At 37.0% G+C, this 20,012-nt stretch overlaps 2 protein-coding genes across 3 annotated transcripts; one reads left to right on the top strand and one right to left on the bottom strand.

Annotated features, from left to right (window-relative positions):
* Positions 13,895 to 15,287, top strand: LOC109833851. Of its 2 annotated transcripts, none has more exons than XM_020401675.1 (5): positions 13,895 to 14,278; positions 14,394 to 14,480; positions 14,550 to 14,699; positions 14,772 to 14,969; positions 15,051 to 15,287. In XM_020401675.1, exons 1-5 carry the CDS (start codon positions 13,991 to 13,993, stop codon positions 15,210 to 15,212), a joined length of 885 nt encoding a protein of 294 aa, XP_020257264.1. In that variant the 5' UTR covers positions 13,895 to 13,990; the 3' UTR covers positions 15,213 to 15,287. The 2 variants fall into 2 exon arrangements, with proteins under 2 accessions (XP_020257264.1, XP_020257265.1); XM_020401676.1 differs by having other exon boundaries at positions 14,132 to 14,282.
* On the bottom strand, positions 15,255 to 19,901 carry LOC109834975 (the record flags this gene model as incomplete). The annotated part of the gene is made up of 5 exons (XM_020402982.1): positions 15,255 to 15,648; positions 15,722 to 15,817; positions 18,684 to 18,819; positions 18,896 to 18,995; positions 19,835 to 19,901. Coding segments are annotated over 5 exons (534 nt in total), but the record flags the coding sequence as incomplete, so codon positions are not given.

Below are 20,012 nucleotides of genomic sequence, written 5' to 3'. Positions count from 1 at the left end.
AAGTTATTTATCAAAATTGACTCACTTTCTCGTCACGTCAGCTTCGTGGTCAGAAAGTGGGTCGTTTTAAAAAAAATCACGGTCCTAGTTAGTTGGGTTGCCAACTCCGACTAATTAAGACATAGCCTACAAGCTACAGCCCTTTGGTGGTTAGGCAACTAAACAAGTCAGGGTTCGAAACCCCGACTAATTTAGTGATTGCACAAAATGATCGGAGTTAGAAACTCAGACCATTTCGAAGCGCAAAGTCTAAATGGTCAAGGTTCTCAACCCCAACCATTTGGCAGAGACTCGCAACAACCCCCCAACCTGACTATTTCTGGTGGGTACCCTCCTCCTTATATATAGTGAATGGACCCATTTCTTCCTCCAAATTGTGATTTTTCTCATCTCCAACTCCGGTCTCTCTCGTTTAGTCGTCTTTCAACTTCTCCCAACTCTATTTTGTGGCCGAAATTCGTCGTGAAAGTTTGCTTAAGATCTCTAGAGTAATTTCTATTTCTTTTCTCCTCTTTTAACATGTAAAAATCTAGGGTTTTCTATCAAAATCCAATTTCTAGGGTTTAAAATTTATTATCAATCACTATATTTGTAGTGATTCGAATGTTTTGTGTGTTGGTTGTTGTAATTGAAATTAAACTTCTAGGGCATAAAATGCTCATTTCTAGGGTTTAGGATTTTCATTTTGGGGTTTAGGGTTTTTGATCAAAATTATATGAGATTATTTGTATCTTGGGTTTTCCTCTCTTATTTAATGCCCTGATAAATTTTTTTAAATTTTTTATATTTAAATGATATAATCTTCTTTCGCATACGTTGAACAATATGATTTTTATTGCTTGCTCTTATGGTGGAAAAATTAATTATGTAATGAATAATATGCCAATGTACGTCGGAGAGGTAACGAAGCCGTTAATGATCTCGGAATCATATAGTTACTGTGACTTGATTAACGAATTACATCAAGTTACGAAAATTGACCCACGAGAATATTGACTAAAAATAATATGCAATTGACCATAACTTTTGATAGAACGGTCGCAGTTGAGATCTCAAACGATCATCATATGAGTATTATGTTTAATTTGAGCAAGTCGCAACCAACTGTAGAATTATTTATTGAAAAGTTGCCATATAGTTCGTGCTAAATATTCAAACCTCTAGGAGAATTCTCACGCATGTTAGATTTAGGAGTTGAGTCTGATGGTTTTCTTTCTTTTTCGAGTAAAATGGAGCGGACTCAATTTCAATATCTAAGTGCACCTTCATTCGGGGGAACGTCAAATGTCATGAACAATAAAGTCTCTTATGAAAATATGAGGCCGTTACAATTGAAGAGGATGAAAGAATCAACAACTTTGAAGGTGAAGAGCAAGATAGTGCACCAATTGATAGCATGCAATTTGTGACTGAAAATATTCAATCAATACATCATTCGTTATTGATATATAAATTTACATAATATTCTTTATAGGTCAAGTGGATGCCCTATGAACTGGTTTTAGCTTCACTATCAGATATTTACAGAGAATGTGAAGATATATGGCGTGCTCGAGTACCAATTATATGTTTTGAGATTATCAAAATGCACGTGCCTAACTGTGTGCTCCGACAATTTGGATTAAAACAACATATTCCAGATACTGTAGAAAGAATAGAGCGAAATCCCCGAAAAGGAGCACATCATGCAAATTAGGAGATAGTTCGTCATGCTTACATTAAGAATTGGGAGTTAAGGGAGGATGTTGTAGTAATGGAGAGGATTGACGCACTAGAACTAGATGTATACTTATGGTGGTATTGGGGGATTACTCGCCGATGGATATTTCGGAAGAACAAAGCACCTAAGAGTACATACCGAGAGGTCCAGTTGAGAGAATGTTGGTAAGTGTGTAGGTAAAATATACAATTATTTTGTGATTATTATTTTATTATCATCCACTTGCTAATAATCATCTTTCGCTTTTTATCTTATAGGTACAAGAACTCGATGAGGTTGCTTCTATTGCACATGTTGCATTGAGGACGACTACCAAGCCAGGGGCAAGGAACGCGTTTGTTCTCATCATAGGAAAGATTCAGTCTGCTTTTGGAATGACGCGTAATGCGAATCGTGATGGACGTGAGAAACGACTCATAGGGTACGAGCATCGACGGGTCCGAGGACACACGAGAGTAGGCTCAAGTCGTGCACATGATGAAGTTGAAGGCTCACAGCAAGCTCAAGCCAGATGTTCATAACAGGTTCAAGTCGACGAGGATGTCATGCGCTCACAAGTTTACACACAACCAGACGTTGAGATCATCTGAGCTCATGTTGAAGGTGAACAGGGAAGGGGAGAGGAAGAAGAAGCAGAGGGAGAGGGAGAGGGAGAGGAAAGAGAGTTCTAAATATTTGTTAAATTTTGATATACTTCATATTATGTTTATGTTTGAAATGCTATGATGTTTATGTTTGAAATGCTATTGTGACTTGATTATTGTTGGATTTTTAGTAAGTGAATTAAATGTTACGTTTTTGTTAAAGATTTGTTATAAATGTAATAATTATATAAAGATATGTGTTTATTTGTGTTTGAAATTGATTATAGATTGATAAATGTGTAGCAAGAGAGTTGGTTTAAACTTGTGGATTGATATGTGTTAGCAAGAGATGAGATTTTCCAGCAAAGTATGGGCTGGAGGGTCTCTGCCAAATGGTCGGGTATGTTGAAATATTCTTGTACAGGTTGTGAAATATTTAGTTTCCTTAATATGGAGCAATCATATCTCTGACTTATAGCTAGGAAATTAGGTGTTAATTAGTTTCTATTCTTGGTCCTATGTTTACGCCTCATTGTATAGTATAAACTCTTGTACAGTCTTTGAAAAGAAAAATAAAATAGAAATATTGAATTCTCTCATATTTTTAACTTGGAATCAGAGCCTAGGCTCTCTAAAAGTCTGAGTTCTTGAATCTGTTATACACAATGAGTGATCAAACTGAAACATCAAAGAACAATCTCATCCATGTTGTGGTTCAGTCTGAAGGTGCGTTTAATGCCGGCATTATTCTCACTGAATCGAATTATGATATCTGGTGACAATTGATGGAAATGCATATCGTTGAAAGGGAGAAACTTTCCTATATTCGGGGCAAACCGAAGCCACCTGCAGAATCAGAAGAAGGGTATGAAAAGTGGTATGCAGAAAATCAAAAAGTTAAGAGGTGGCTGTTGATGTCCATGACACCAGAGATTATGAAACGATATGTTCGCGTACCTACTGCTCATGCAATCTGGACTGCTTTGTCAAAAGCATTTTATGATGGGAGTGACGAGTTGCAAATTTTTGCCTTGAATCAAAGGGCATTTATTGCCAAACAGAATGGAAGGTCTCTCTCTGAATATTATGGTGAACTGATTGAAATCTTTCAAGAATTGGACCATCGAGATAAGGTGGTCATGAAGGATCCGGATGATGTTGAAGCGTACCAAAGGTCTATTGAAAGACTGAGAGTGCATATATTCCTTGCTGGACTTGATGATTGTTTCGAACAGGTTCGTGGAGATATTCTACGCAAAGAATCAATCCTAAATCTGGAAGAATGTTATGCTTTCCGACGAGAAGCCAATCGGCGTGTTACATTCAAAGGAGAGTCTGAAAACTCTGAAGCTACAGCCATGGTGAGTCGAAATAAGCTAAAAACAAACAATGGTGCTAAAAAATCTACCTACAAATGTACCCATTGCAATCAGTCTGGACATACCAAAGAGCGTTGCTATGAACTTGTGGGATATCCAGATTGGTGGGATCATAATCGAGCACCTCGAAAGAGAAATACGAAGAAGACTCAACATACTGTTGCTGCTGTTGAAACAAAAAACAAAAGAAGATGCGATTGATACAACTTCAGCAATGATAGCTACTGTGGGTAATGGTGGTAAGACTTTTTATGTTTCTACACCTGTTAGTAATAACACATGGATAATTGATTCAGGTGCTACAAATCATATGACATTTGATTCTAAACGGGTTGCTAAAGTTAAACCCTCTTTACAAAAATTTGTCTCAACCGCAAATGGTGATGAGGCCCCAATCGTTGGAGAAGGGTCTTTAAATCTCACTGATACTTTAAACTTGGACTCTGTTTTAGTTGTTCCTTCCTTAGACTACAAGCTCTTATTTGTCTCTCAAACTACAACAACTTTATCTTGTATTGTAATTTTTTGGCCTAATTTTTGTCTCTTTAAGGACATCCAAACAAAGCAGACGATTGGTTGTGGTATTAAGCGAGTGAACCTGTACTACTTGGACCTAAAGTCAGAAACTACAGACAAGTTGAATCAAGTCTTGGCAGTGAAGGACTCTAGTGTGGAAAAGAACTAAGAAGAAATCTGGTTGCAGCACCAACGGTTGGGACATGCATCTTTTGGATATTTAAAAAGGTTATTTCCTAGTTTGTTTGAAAGAATCGATGTTTCCAATTTTCATTGTGATGTATGCGAATTTGCAAAGAGTCATCGAACTTCATTTCCATCAATATTAAACAAAAGTCCATTGCCTTTTATGGTTGTTCACTCTGACGTATGGGGGCCATCTAAAATTCCAACTTCGGGTGGCTCTCGTTGGTTTGTTACATTCATTGACGATTGTACCAGAATGACATGGTTGTGGCTCATCAAATCCAAAAGTGAAGTGAATTTGTTGTTTCAAAAGTTTCACAGATTCATTAAAACTCAATATAATGCATATGTCCAAGTTCTTCGCAGTGATAACGGTGGGGAATATCAGAAGTCTGAACTGAAGGATTATTTGGAAGAACACTGAATTATTAATTAGACCACCTGTGTTGATACACATCAACAAAACGGTGTAGCCGAGAGAAAAAATCGGCTAAGTGGTAACAAATTCACCGAGCTTTGCGATGTGTCTTTCTTGGGTATGCTACAACTCAAAAGGGGTACAAGTGTTATCATCCTCCAACTAAGCGGATGTTTATAACAGTAGATGTCATCTTTCATGAGAACTCCATGTATTTTTCTAAATCTGAACTTCAAGGGGAGAAACATCAGGGAGAAGTAATGACACTAGACTATGAAGTTCATGGGGAGTATCAACTCCTTGATAACAATGTATTTAGTGAGTTAAATGACAATAATGACTCTTTGACACATGGAAGGCAAAGTGATGTGTTACATGGAGAGCAAAGTGGTGAAAATCAATTGGAATGTGAAGAGATGGTTGAACCAGAACCTGAAGTTATGATTCCAGAACCTGAAGTTATGAATGAAGAGGTGATTGAAGAATCTGAGTTGCTAAATAATATACCACACCAATCGTCTACTGAGGATGCTCCGACTTTGGAACCTGAACCACCTAGAAAGCAATTACCTGAGCGTCTCACTAGGGGTATTCCTAAACCCACCTATGAACCTGAAATTTCAAGTAAAGTCAGATATCCCATGAACCATTATGTATCAGATAAAAATTTGTCAGAATCAAATAAGGCATTTGTAAATCAATTATCTACTGTGATTATTCCTAACAGTGTGCAGGAAGCTTTAGCTGATCCAAGATGGAGAGCTGCAAGGAATGAAGAAATGGAATCCTTGTGAAAGAACGGAACGTGGGAAGTTGTTGATTGCCCACCAGGAAAGACACCAGTGGGATGTCGATGGGTTTTTACTGTAAAGTATAAAGCATATGGCACATTTGAGCGATTTAAAGCAAGGTTGGTGGCAAAAGGATACACACAAACCTATGGAGTAGACTACACAGAAACGTTTGCTCCCGTGGCTAAAATTAACACTGTTAGAGTGCTGCTATCATTAGCAGTTAACTTGGACTGGCCATTGCAGCAGTTTGATGTAAAAAATACCTTCTTACATGGTGACTTGTCTGAAGAAATTTATATGGAACTCCCACCAGGATGTATGGCATCCAAAGAGCAGAGTAGAAAAGTGTGCAAGCTGAAAAAATCATTGTACGGACCGAAGCAATCTCCAAGAGCATGGTTTGGAAGATTCACAAAGTCAATCACAGTTTTTGGATATCACCAGAGCAATTCAGATCACACTTTATTTTTGAAAAGAGAACATGGTAAGATCACTGCTCTTATTGTATATGTAGACGACATGATAGTAACAGGAAATAATCCGGAAGAAATGAAGGCTTTGAAAGAATATTTGTCCAAAGAATTCGAAATGAAAGACCTGGGCAACTTAAAATATTTTCTTGGAATTGAGGTTTCAAGATCAAAAAAGGGAATTTTTTTATCCCAAAGAAAATACACTTTGGACTTATTACAAAAAACAAGTATGCTGGATTGTCAACCAGTTGATACACCTGTTGAGGAAGGGTTGAAATTGTGTATAGCAACAAACCAAGTACCAGTTGATAAAGGAATATATCAAAGACTTGTGGAAAGTTGATGTACTTAGCTCACATAAAACCTGACCTGGCTTATGCATTGAGTATTGTTAGTCAATTCATGCACAATCCTGGAGAGCAGCATATGAATGTTGTATGAAATCTTGAGATACATAAAATCTGCTCTTGGGAGAGGAATTTTGTTTACTAAAAATAAAAATTTGAGATGTATTATTGTTTACACTGACGCCGATTGGGCCGGAGCAATTGATGATAGAAGGTCAACCTCTGGTTACTTCACATTTGTAGGAGGTAATCTTGTTACTTGGAGAAGCAAAAAACAGAATGTTGTTGCTCGATCAAGTGCAAAAGCTGTGTTTAGAGGCATTGCACTTGGATTGTGTGAAGGTTTGTGGCTGCAGTTACTTTTACAGGATTTAGGTTATCCGCCATAGCAAGCAATTCAATTGTACTGTGATAATAGGGCTGCTCGTGATATAGCTCATAATCCTATCCAACATGATCGTACTAAGCATGTTGAGGTTGATAGATTCTTTATAAAGAGAAATTAGACAGCAAGATTGCGGAGCTACCCAACATTCGATCTGAAGATCAAGTAGCAAATATCCTTACCAAGGCTGTTTCAAGTCGTATTTTCTCCAAATGGCTTGGCAAGTTGGGCATATATGATATCTATGCACCCACTTGAGGGGGAGTGTTGAAATATTCTTGTACAGGTTGTGAAATATTTAGTTTCCTAAATATGGAGCAATCAGATCCCTGGCTTATAGCTAGGAAATTAGGTGTTAATTAGTTTCTATTCTTGGTCCTGTGTTTACGCCTCATTGTATAGTATAAACTCTTGTACAGTCTTTGAAAAGAAAAATGAAATAGAAATATTGAATTCTCTCATATTTTCAACTAACCCCAACCATTTTTGTGTGGGACTGCCCAGGCTCTGCTAAATGGTCGGGGTTGCCAACCCCGACCATTTTGTGTAATGTTTAGAGGCCTAACCACCAGAGAGTTCCTAATTAGTCGAGGTTGAGGGTTGGCAACCTCGACTAATTAGGACCGCGATTTTTTTTAAAACGACATACTTTCTGGCCACGAAGCTGACATGGTGAGAAAATGGGTCGATTTTGATAAATAACTTTGGATAAGGTTGATTTTGGGATTTAAATTTCGAATGAGTTTATTTTAAAAATTTCTTGTTATTCTTTTGGGTACACTTGGCAATATGAGGCCCAAATATTCTGCTAGTTTCTATTTAATGTTGACCGATTGCTTGTTACTATGATTAATGTTGGCTTAAAGCTCCTATTAAATGTGAACTTGGTAAAGTTCCGAGTTGCCACATAAGCATCTTAAAAATTATGGTAGACGTAATCCTTAGAATTTTAAGTTTTCCCTTTTTCTCGAAAGAGACATATTATTATTTTATGTAATGTCACAGAAACATCAAAGTTTGTTAAAAAAATTAGATATTTTTTTAATCTATGATAAAGAGTTTAGCTCCTTTTTCTTTTTTAAAACAGTCTGGTCTATAGTCTGGGATTGAACCCGGAAATCATATTAAAAACTTCTATCTTCTTAGCGGTGAAAGAATTCAGAGTCATACTCGTCTCTGTCACCTTGAACTGGCAGATATTTCTAGTAAGGGGCTGTTCGTTTCGAAAAAAAAATGGGAAATCAAAGAATATGAAACCTATTTCTCATAATAATTGTTTTGAGGTTGTTTGGTTGGCTTAAAAAAGGAAAAAACTATAGAATAGAAGATGAGATGAGATGAGTTGTCACCTTATTATTGGATGATGTGAATGATTTTTTTAAAAAACTTGTTTTTTAGATTGTTTGGTTGGTTAAAAAAAATAAGGAAATGAATTGGAGGTATATTATTGGATGATGTTTTGAGGTTGTTTGTGTTTGGTTCATTTTTAAAAATAAGAAAATAGATGAGATGAGATGAGTTGGATGTATATTATTGGATGATGTGACACATACTTAAGGAAATCAATTTCTTTTTTTTTTTTGGAGGAAATGGATGGAAATGAAGGTTTAATGAGATGAGATGAGTTATCACAATATTATTGGATGATGTGTATGATTTTTAAAAATGAGATAAGATGAGATGTGATGAGTTGGATGATGTGACACATTTCTTGTGTTTGGTTTATTTTTAAAGGTAAGAAAGGAGATGAAATGAGATGAGTTGGAGGATAAAAATATTATTTTATTGGATGTTGTGGGTGAGTTTTATGGATGAAAATGGATAAAAATATTATTTTATTGGTTTCCTTGTACCGATTTCCTTTTCTTGGTTTTTAGGAAACCAACCAAACAGGCCCTAATTCAACAGATGGTAATATATGCATGTGTTCAAATTACAAAAGTGGTACATTGTCACACAGTTTGCGTATATGTACATTTTAACGATACAATACCATGTGATATGTCTTATGTTCTATTGTATTTTCCCATTAATTAAAATGCTGGGTTTTTATGATATAAGACCACCAACTCTTCCTTATTTCTAAGTAACGCCCCCAAATCTTGATATTTCTAAATAACCCCCCAAATCATGTAAGTTGTTGAAAAAACCCCTTATGGATGTTTTCCATCCAAATGACTTAACCAACCATGGTTAGCACTTAATCATGTAGGTTAAATTATAATAATAGCCTTGCTCAATAACTGTAATATAGGGTTTAGAACCCAAATCTCTTTCAAATCTCTGTCAAATAGGCTTTACATATAACCAACGTAATGTTAATTACAAGAAGAAACACAATCAATTTCAAATAAGACAAATTTTCAAAATAGACCCGTTTAGATACTTATTTATAAAAAACGACTTATTTCGGAAATATTTGCCAAATTCGACCTAGTTTGTCAAATTTGGCGAAAAACTTAAATAACTTCACGGGACTTGAAGTCTTGTGAAGTTTAAGCCCACATAACCAACTTTGATTAGGAGCGCCAAAACTTCACGGGACTTGAAGTCCCGTGAAGCTTCAGACTATATTCCTGAGAGCATCGCTCTCTGGAATTTAGCCTGCAAGTTGGGGCAGGGCCTATATAAGGCCCAAGCGATTTGTTATCGCTTTTAGCCGACTATAGTCTCTCTCTCTTCTCCTTTACTACCAAACCAAACCCTAGACCATTTCTCCTGCCGTCCCCGCCACCGTCACCCCTACCGCCACCTCGTTGGCCAACCATCACCGTCGCTGATTGATCCCGCCGTCCTCACCACTGGAGTTCATCGGAAATTAGGGCATCGACAAATTTTAGGTAAAATCTTTAAAATTTTTTATTTTCTCCTAATTTTATATATATTCTCACTATTTCATGGTAATAACTTATTTAAATTTAGATTTTGAAATATTTATGAATTTTGTGAAGAAAAATTATAGAAATTTGTGTATGAAGTTAGAGGGGAAATTATCAAAAATTCTAAAAGTTAGTGTATTATCAAAAATTATGGATGTCTAAAATTAATATTAGAGGATTTAATGGTAAATAATATTTTTTTTGTTTTTCGTGTAATATTAATATTGGATTTTTCACTCTTTAGAGGTAATGATGAAGGATCGAATCGTAATTCTTTGTTTATATGATGGAAATATTAACTATCTCGAGAATAATATGCACGTATATGAAGAAGGTGTGACAAAGCCTTTGTTTATATCAAAATTATGTACTTTCGATAAATTAGTTAAAGACTTACATAAACTTACATTAACCAATCTACGTGAGTATCACCTCAACATTATTTGCAACTATCCTGTTACGGGGAACAGAACAAGCGGCATTCAAATCTCAAGTGACTACGATATGGATCTTATTAGAATACTGCATGATGAGAAGTGTTCGTTGGAATTATTTATTGAAAAGCATCCTAGAAATTTGGGCAAATCGGTGAATCACGATAGAGTATACTCTCTCATGTTGGAGGACATTGAAGTTAACTCCAATGACTTTTTATCTCTGCAATAAGATATAGGATGGACACAGTCACAATACTTGAACGGTCCTTTGCTTGTGGGCACTTCAAATGCCTTGGATGATAGCGCTCCCCATCAAGATATAATGTCTTCCATAGGAGTGACGATAGAAGATGATAATGCAAGTGTCGTATCTGAGGATGATGATGAAGATGATGATTTACAAATCAATAGCATGATATGTTTGATAGATCGTGATGAAGGGGATAACCAATATATTGACATATGTTACTCTAACAATGAGTATGACATGTTAGAAGATCCGTCGTCCGATGAACTTCATGGAGAAGAATGGATTGATAACTCCACGATGGAAATTATTCTTATCAGCACTAATATAGTTGATGATACACAAGGTGAGAACTTCTCATTCAGAAAGGGCAATCTATTTGAAAGCAAGGAGAAATTGATTCATGCACTTCGTTTGTGGGCCATCCAAAAAAATATCAAGTTTAGGCAGACAAAAAATCAATATGTGACAATCATTATGCATGTTCTATTCTTATTTTTCTTTTCTATGCTGGATGTATTCTTTACTTAATTTTGACCGTCAAAATACATATGATTAAGTCATTCAACTGAAAAATCTAAGATATTGTATTTTAATCTCAGAGATATCCATTATGGATACGGGACCAATCCAACCCGGCGTATTATACCTTCAAACATATCATCATTCACATAAGATTGGCTTGGGACATGTAAGAAATGGTGTATATATATTCCTTATTTTTTTTGTGCTAGTTTTAATTTTTCTCAATAAAATTTATCAATTTTTGTTTAATATGCAACCTGTACCAGAAACCAACATAGTGGACCATTCCCAGAGTCACTCAGGTTGGGAGATGGAGGATGATCGAGTACTACAGTTTGTAGCTTAAGCCAGGTTTTAGGAGTGTTTATCGATGAGTATATTCGGCTTGACTGGGACCTTATTAGTGCATTGATTGAGAAGTGAAGACCGGAGACCAACACCTTAATTTCATGTGCATATAGGAAAGTGTACCATTACACTTCAGAACGTAGCCATCATACTTGGACTCTGCATCGATGGCCCGGTTGTTACGGGCACCGATGACCATAATTAGGCCAAAGTATGTGAAAGGCTTCTTGGGTAGGTTCCCGATTTGAGGAGTGGTGCAATAAATCTATCATGGCTTTGATCGACGTTTATGGGAGATATACCAGTTTATGCCATGGATGAGACGATTGAGTATCACGCTCGTGCTTATATATTACACTTGATAGTGTGTATGTTATTTTTTGATATGACCAAGAATCTTGTACATGCACGATGGTTGTCATTACTAGAGAATTTTGATGTATGCGACACTCTATCATGGGGTAGTGCAGTCTTGGCATACCTTTATAGAGAACTAGGCAGGGTCTCCTTGATGTAAAATAAAGAATTCAAGGGATGCATGACATTACTGCAGGTTTGGTCATGGGAACACATCTATATTGGACGACCTACTTTGCACATGCATTGTGATCTATAGGGTCAGTTTCTTTTGGCATGTAGGTATAATTATGCATAAATTTTATTCATATTGAATTTATTCTCATATATTCTTTATGCCAAATAGGTATAACGTAAGGTACTCTAAATACAAAATAGTGACTAGACATATAGAGTTTTACCGAAATGAGCTTGATGGCCTCCCACACCAACTGGTAAATATAAAACTCAATTCATTATGAATATTTTAATTTTGTTGTAGATACTGATAAAAGTTTTTTAAAATTCCAGTTCAAGTGGACGCCTTATTCTTCGCCAGATCTCGATATGCATACTCTTGCACCTATCTGTCGAGATAGCTGCTTTGTAGAGAGGCAGAGTCTCGTTGATATGTTGGGAGATTGTAGAGATGCATGTCCTAGATCGTGTGTTACGAAAATTTCTTCTCTCTTAGCATGTGTCGGATCCTATTGAGCAAATTGATCGTAGGGGACGGATGACATCGCATCGTACAGATTGGGCTGTATTCCGTGCGGCCTACATAGATAGGTGGAATAATATGTGGAATTTCATACAAGATGAGAGAATTTCAGCTGATGATTATATCGCGTATATGCGTTTGTATTAGAATATCACACGCAGATGGATAGGACGCGACCCACAGCCAACAGCTGGATACGTACCACGCCCACCGATGGATAGTTACATCCCTAGTGCCATGATTGAGAGAGATTATGTAAGTTTTTAAACTAAATTTAAATGGAAATTCTTTTTATTAAAATATTATTTGCTAAGTTGTGTATATATTAACTCGTAGATCAATGCTTTTGATGAGATTGAGGCTGATATAAATGAGCATATCAATGACATTCAGGATCTGATGGTGTTAGGGATCTTCAATATGATCAGACGGAGGAGAATAGCAAACATGTTCCATAAAAATCATATCAACGAGTTTGAAGGCCGTGAGGACATGTCACGCCAATTTGGTCAAGTGTACACGCGGCGACGTAGGATAGGTCAAAGGACGGCGCGTGACGATGGAGCCGGCACTTCTCATAGCATGGCACATGCTGATGGAGCCGACACTTCTCATCCTCATACATAACTAGATACTCAGATCATCGAGGCTCATCAGCATCGAGAGAGGGGGCAGGGACGGAGGGAAGAGTGAGGGGAAGGGGTAAGAGAGGGAGAGGAAGGAGAGGAGGACTTCAAGTCCTGTGAAGTTGCAGGCTAAATTCCATAGAGCGATGTTCTTTGGCATATAGTCTGAAGCTTCACGGGATTTGAAGTCCCGTGAAGTTTATAACTTCACGGGACTTCAAGTCCCGTGAAGTTTTGTCCCTCCTAATCAAAGTTGGTTATATGGGCTTAAACTTCACGGGACTTCAAGTCCCATAAAGTTTTTTAAGTTTTTCGCCAAATTCGACCCAGTTTCAGCCAGTTGGCTGAAACTGGGTCGAATTTGGTAAATCTTTTCAAAATAGATCGTTTTTTGCAAATAAGTTTCTAAAGAGGTCTAAAATAAAAATTTGACCTTTCAAATACTTTAATAACTTTGATGTGAGTTTGATCACTTGCTCTCCTGTGTCATCTACCCATTTGAAATAATTGCATCCCCTTCTTCTCCTCTCTTATACTGTGAGCATCCATAAAAATTTGTTCCTTTATTTTCTTCTTGTTTGGAAGTCCATTCCCGTGCTCCGACTATACAACCACATATGAAACCGTCATACCAAAAATAGCCATGAGAGAGAAGGAGGGGCCCTAAGGACTGAGGAGAAGAAACAATGGGACATTGTAACTATCAAGGGCATAATGGTCAATCCAAAACAAAAATTTAACAGTGACGGTGATAGTATGAGTTACTTGTGACCGAGGGGGGTTTTCAACGACTTGCATGCTTTGGGGGGTTATTTAGAAACATCGAGACGACGTCATTTTCTTGAAATAAGTAAGATTTGGGGGTGCTATATCATAAAACCCCTAAAATAGTCGGGCTATGTTATGTCCCATTTATACAATCGGAGTCGCATGCGTGGCTTGCTTTTATGCCAAAATGTAGCATTCTTTTCTTCCCTTATCTTAAAAGATCATGACAGGGTGTAATAGATACAGGAAAGAATGAGACTGCAGTATCTGTGGTCGTTATTGTTGCCATCCAAGGTCTGCCATGGCATGCTATTGCTTGGGAGCTGTAGCTGGCATTGGAGGACGTGAGAACTACAACGCTCAAGAATGGAGATCAAAAACGAAGAAGAAGAAGAAGAAGCGGATGATGATATCAAATCCAGAGAACGTTCGGAACCTGCATTCTTTCTCAAATTTGCCGATAGGATTTAAGGGAGCAGCAGCATCAAGAAGCACCATGGCCTTGACCTCTTCGTTTCCTGATAACAAGGATATCATTACTTTCTCCTCCAAGATATCGACCGATGTCCCTCTCTACGAACCTCCTGGGGCAGGCATCTGATCATTTTACCTCTCTTTCTCTCTCTAAGCTTGAATATAAACTAGAAGTCGGAGAATATTCAAGAAATGTGCAGTGTACTCAAATTAGCTAGTGGCATATGCAGGTAGCCTTTAGCGAATACATCAGCGATCGTCCTCGGATTTTTGAAGCAATGTTTCCAGACAAAGCCAGAAGCCAGAGACTAAATGATGTGAGATCTTCTCCCTGTAAGAATTAGAAATGATCTATATACCTGAGGGCAAAACATTTGTTATTGCAGGAAGAATGGAGGATACAAATGTTACCCGTCAGCTTCCTCTTTGCGTCTGTAAATCCTATAGTCGACATGCGTTTGAGATGCAAAACAAATGGCAAAGAATACCCACCCTCTGTTCCAGTGAACGTCACCAGAATCCTTGAACTCCAAGCTGTATGTACTTAGAAACCTCTAGTTAACATTCATAATTAGTTACAGTTCATTAGGTTGATAAGATGTACGCAGACTAGATGGGAGCTCAAAGGGCTTGAAGGTATTTCTATGCCATCACATTTCGATTTGAATGTTCAAGGAACACTGTATTCAGTCAGAAGAGGCAACCAGAGCAATCTCAAAGGACACTTGGAGATCAGCATCAGCTTAGTTCTTCCACCGGCGCTTGCTTTGGTACCGATGGATGTCCTCAAAGCTGTTGCTGGAACGGTCAGAAGATAATAAAATCTTTCTAGGACAGAGTATATTGCATTTGGTGATAAATTTCTCAGTTTGTGCATGTTTCTGCAGGTTCTGACAAGATTGGTGGAGAAAATGAAGCAGGAAGTACATGCAGGCTTGCTCACTGATTTCAGCAGATATGGGAGGGAAAAAATAGCGAAACACGGCCAGAACGCTCAGTTACCTGCTGCTGCTGCTACCATATTGAATGGAGACCAACAAAATTATTAGAATCTAAGCTGAAGAAAAGTAATTCATCATTGTACGCCACAATGCACATTATAAAATTTGCATGTTTCTTCAATATTCGATGATCTCATAATGTCTTCCATTTCATGAAAGTTTCACTCCACAATGCTCCAAAAGGAAATATCAGTTTCTCATATTACATGTTAATTGGACGAACTTTTTTGTACAAATAGTCATTTTATATCATTTTGTATAGAGTTTATATACATACACATGTATCCAAGATTCAATGGATAGATGCCATATAAGATTAGGGTAGTACATTTCCAGTCACAAAAAAATTTCACACGTTATCTTGGTCTTCAAGTGATCGCTTCCGAGCCCTTAGGTTTTGCTCAAGACTTTTAGGCAATGGGGGCGTTCTTCCACGGCGAAAGAGAACAGCAAGAGCCCTCATCCTATGGCAGATATCAAAGACCTGCAAATGGTAATATTATTGACATCTGGGATAATAACAATTGATGCAAATTTCGAGTGTTCAAGAGCTTTACAGATGATGCCTCAAGTTCTGCAATGCCTTCACAACCTTGACCTCCTCCCTGTAGCAGATCACAATACTTTGTGGCATCATCTTCATCTTCAAACACCTGAATAAGGCAGATTTTATCAAAGAATGGCATCTAGAGCAAAAACAACAGCATACAAGACGTCAGACCAGAAGCCAGCATGAAAAGTAACAAGCAATTTAAGAAATCAAGAAGCTTCTTCCACTAAGCTGGCATGACAAGTCTTTCATATGTATAAGGGTGCATAGAGAGTCAATGCCATCCTTATTTACGAAAACCATAGGTTTTTCATATCATACAACAAGTATTAACATGTGAGAATCATATTTTTCACGTTCAAATAACAAAGTGAGGAAGCTCAATTAAAGTGGACAGAGGACTAATGGGGAACCATCCTCATTGGAATCACATACAAATAAGATTAAGTGATCAACAGTCTATGTCGGCAAAGTAATACAAATGCGATCAACATTCTATACCTGCTCACTCAAGTAGTATGCCAGATTGCAAACATGGATTCATGCTGCCACTACCAAATCTGGATCAGGTTGCTAGATACATAGAGATGCAGAAACCAAATACAATTGCATCTAGCAGTTACATAACTATGAAATACTGGGTCTTCTTTAGCCGAAATAAAGTAGGTCATAAACATTTGAGAACTACCTAGTATCTTCTACTATTTGTTTCTTCAATTTGACATGGCTAAGACGCTACTGTACGCCAAGTCACCAAGCAATTGCAGATAATTGGGATAAATGTATGAAGTGGTTTTTTATAATTAGGACAAATGTATCCAGTATGAGAATAATAAATTTTTCTTCACACAACCAATAATATGCTAACTAAGCTCAAAATACATTAACGGATTAAATTACTAATAAGTGAGCTGTGAAAATGTAGATTATTTATGTTAAAATTATAATTGAAACAACTTGTAGTATTTGGCCCATCAACTGCATTCAGGAATGTCACCAATTATGTGCTTTAGTACACATTTAGTTCCAATTATGTGCTTTTACACATTTAGTTAGGCTCACCTTTCCTTCTAAGCTAAGTTGCATGGGTACAGGTGCGCCTGTGGGACACAACAAATTTGGAAAAGGTAGGGTACAAGAACACGGCTGAAACTCATGGGCTGTAATCTTACTTCTGAGCTAGATAAGCAAAGGACCCTTCGAAATTGTACTTCTTAAGGATGAAACAAATTCGACCCTTGTCCAATAAGTCCCAAAAATGGATGTGTAGGATATATGTCGAAGAAGTGTTTGACGGGTGTCTTAAATTAAATATGTAGTGTATAATTGAATACATGTGATGTGAATAAATGTATGCATATATTTAAGGAGTGCTCATAAAGTGTCAGGTATGGGTACAGCACGCGTTGCGTTCAGATATGGCTTCATGATAGAAGTACCCAGGTAACCTAGCTGCTGAGTATACTCACTATTAGGCAATAGGAACATATGATGTTCATGCTTAAAACCTAAAATACTCCTATTATGTCAAATGTGACTTTATATTGTACAATAAACAATATTGAGAGGAGTATGGCAATATTTGTATGTGTGCTTATCTGCGTATGAGGTAGACTTAGCAATTTTCGGAAAGATTTGCCAAATCCTCCCTATTCCAGTTCAATGTTGGAAATCATGTTATAGATCCATCCATCAAAGTTAATCTACACCTTTATATAGTGTCCAAAAAAAAGTACAGTTCTCCCTTCAGTTATGCATCAACAATGTTCAAAATGAATAAAAAAAGGACTTTGTTAGTTTAATGCTGTAGAATGTCTCACATCTAACAAAAATTGGTATACAAGAGCTGTGAATTATTTAGATAGGGATCAAATGTTAGAAAAAATAAATTTCTCCGCAAAAACTAGCTTTAAGTAACATACCATTTTCAATGGTCTGTTGTTCTTGTTTGATGCATAGGAAAAAAAAATTCAAAGACAACATTTTTTAATGAAGATCAAATTTAATAGAGTAGATGATGGATCATAAAAATGAATGCCCCAACATGAAATTTAAATAGGATGGATCTAGCTTCAAATCGTACTCAAAGGACCAGAGTTTCCCACTCTTTCGTACGTCTTCCAGTGTATGTAAAATTGGAATGTCTAATGGCAAATTTATGCATATGCAAAAGGGTACATACAGGGCTGCATATGAGATATAACATGTGGGTAACAATATATAATTGAAATCTTCTTCTCGTGTTTTTCTCTAAATTTTAAATTTACAGTGGCATGTGCAATAGAAGAAGGATTTTATTTGAAGGACAAGCATGTAGCAGCTTGATTTGCTTAAGTTCACCCTGGCATAAACATTAAAAAAAAGTTATAAGTCATTGTTGATTTTATAAACGCACTACATGAGGAACTTCTGAACTTATCCTACATAGTGCTGATGTTTTGTCCGAAAGAAATACAACATGTAAGAGCTTTATTAAATTGGTCAGGTTATTCGAGGGTAAAGAAAATTAGATCTTTGAGTGACATATTTGTAACCTAACTTGAAACTCGGTCGGTGACGTGGTGGTAAATCCATTACCACCGTCTATTCACCAGGAAACCAAAACATAGACATGGATTAAATAATCTTACAAGATCCATTGATAATCACTAAATTGGTTTCTCGCAATCAGTAACATGCTCATGCTGTGGCTTCAATGTTATATCACGAATAAGCTTTTAGCTTTTTCAATAATCATAGACATGATGCACTAATGATAGCTTAAGGAACCTGTCAAAATGTCTGAACATATTAATATTTAATACTACTTCCAGGAATTAGGAGACTTCTCATTATATTCTTTCTGATTAGAATTTAATATTAGTACATTTCGACATATTTATACTCATCGTCTTTTCAAAAGTTTCAACTGACAATTTTCCCGTACAAATAGTAACGGTATACAATAAACGCAATGAACTGATACTTACAAGCACGCCCTCCCTAATATCTTCAACAAACATGTTAAAGCTGGTGCCAGTCCTGGACTGTTTAGCCTTACTTCCCATACCCAATCCCCGATTTCTCCCTTTGGAAAACAACAATCCTAGTTCCCTTTCAACTTCACTGCACAAATAAAATAGATGTTAAGTTGCTTGCTGATGGAAATTCTCAAGTACAAATGAATGATATGTCATTGAACCTGCGATTTTGACGTGTTTTCATGGTACAAAGCTGATTGTCCGTGTGAGTCAGGACATAAACAGGTTTCGTATCATCTCTCCATGGATTGTTCTCCAATACTGAAAAGAAACGAAGGGGAACAAGAATGAGACCCAACCAAGTTTAGAAAATTTGTATAAACTTGCTAAGAGTATAAATTACACGGACGCCCGAGTTGGCATGAGACACTCAACAAACCGTCAGATAATTCAAGTTAACATTCATCTTTCTACATGTAAACAGGTCACTATAATAATCGCAAGAGTTTGAATGCCTAATTGTGTGAACACCAACAAGATGGAAACATAAAGTCGGACATCATCAGTGCAAATTTTAATGTTAGAACCATAGTAAAAGCTTGATGCTAATTATATATTACATAAAGTTGTCAGACAAAATACAAAGCATGGGGCGTACATAGTACATCTTTTATTTGGTAGACTAATTGTCCGTTTTACTTTTAAGGTATACACTCTGACTTCTTATACTTCTAGGCAGCAATGGGGATCTGCTATTTGTTTTTTTTAATGGTTACACGCCCTTTTAACAGTATGTAGTGGTGTTATCTGCTAAATTGCATCTGTTATTGAATTCCAATTTACGGGGTGGAGATGCACATTATACATGACTTGAAAGAAAGAAAATTCAAGCTTTTCGTTAGATTAGCGTGAGAAAATATCTTGCTGAACAAAACAAAATTAGTAAAGTCTCCCTCCCTCCCTCTTGATTTCTACTCCTTGCTCTTCTTCACCTTCGCCCCCCTTCATACATAACCTAATTCTTCTTACATTTCAGCCACCAAGTCCGGGAACTGTGCTGATTTAGCAGCGATAAGCAGTAGGATTGCATGATCTCAGTTTCATACTAATTTAGGTTATATAGAATCTGATTCAATCGAGAAGAGGAAGAGTGGGTATACCATCGTAGCTGACGGAATCTAGGGTTTGATTGAGATGACGGCGCATGTCGTAGGCACGAGAGTAGAAAAGTCAAAATCCCCCGAACGCGTCCCCCTCTCCATTCTCCCCGGATCGATCGATCGATCGAGGCAGCAGAAGCCATGGAAGCGGTGACGTGCTCGGTGTCATCTTCCATCA

This window comes from Asparagus officinalis, chromosome 3, assembly GCF_001876935.1.
Source record: "Asparagus officinalis chromosome 3, Aspof.V1, whole genome shotgun sequence".
NCBI classification, from domain to species: domain Eukaryota; kingdom Viridiplantae; phylum Streptophyta; class Magnoliopsida; order Asparagales; family Asparagaceae; genus Asparagus; species Asparagus officinalis.
This window is presented reverse-complemented; position numbering and strand designations above follow the sequence as displayed.

Bases quoted from the DNA above. Each gene is read 5' to 3' on its own strand.
- LOC109833851 (XM_020401675.1), top strand. From the start codon at position 13,991: ATGGCATGCTATTGCTTGGGAGCTGTAGCTGGCATTGGAGGACGTGAG. The intron at 14,279-14,393 runs GCAGGCATCTGA...TGGCATATGCAG, and splicing joins CTCTCTACGAACCTCCTGGG to GTAGCCTTTAGCGAATACAT. The intron at 14,700-14,771 runs GTATGTACTTAG...AGATGTACGCAG, and splicing joins GAATCCTTGAACTCCAAGCT to ACTAGATGGGAGCTCAAAGG.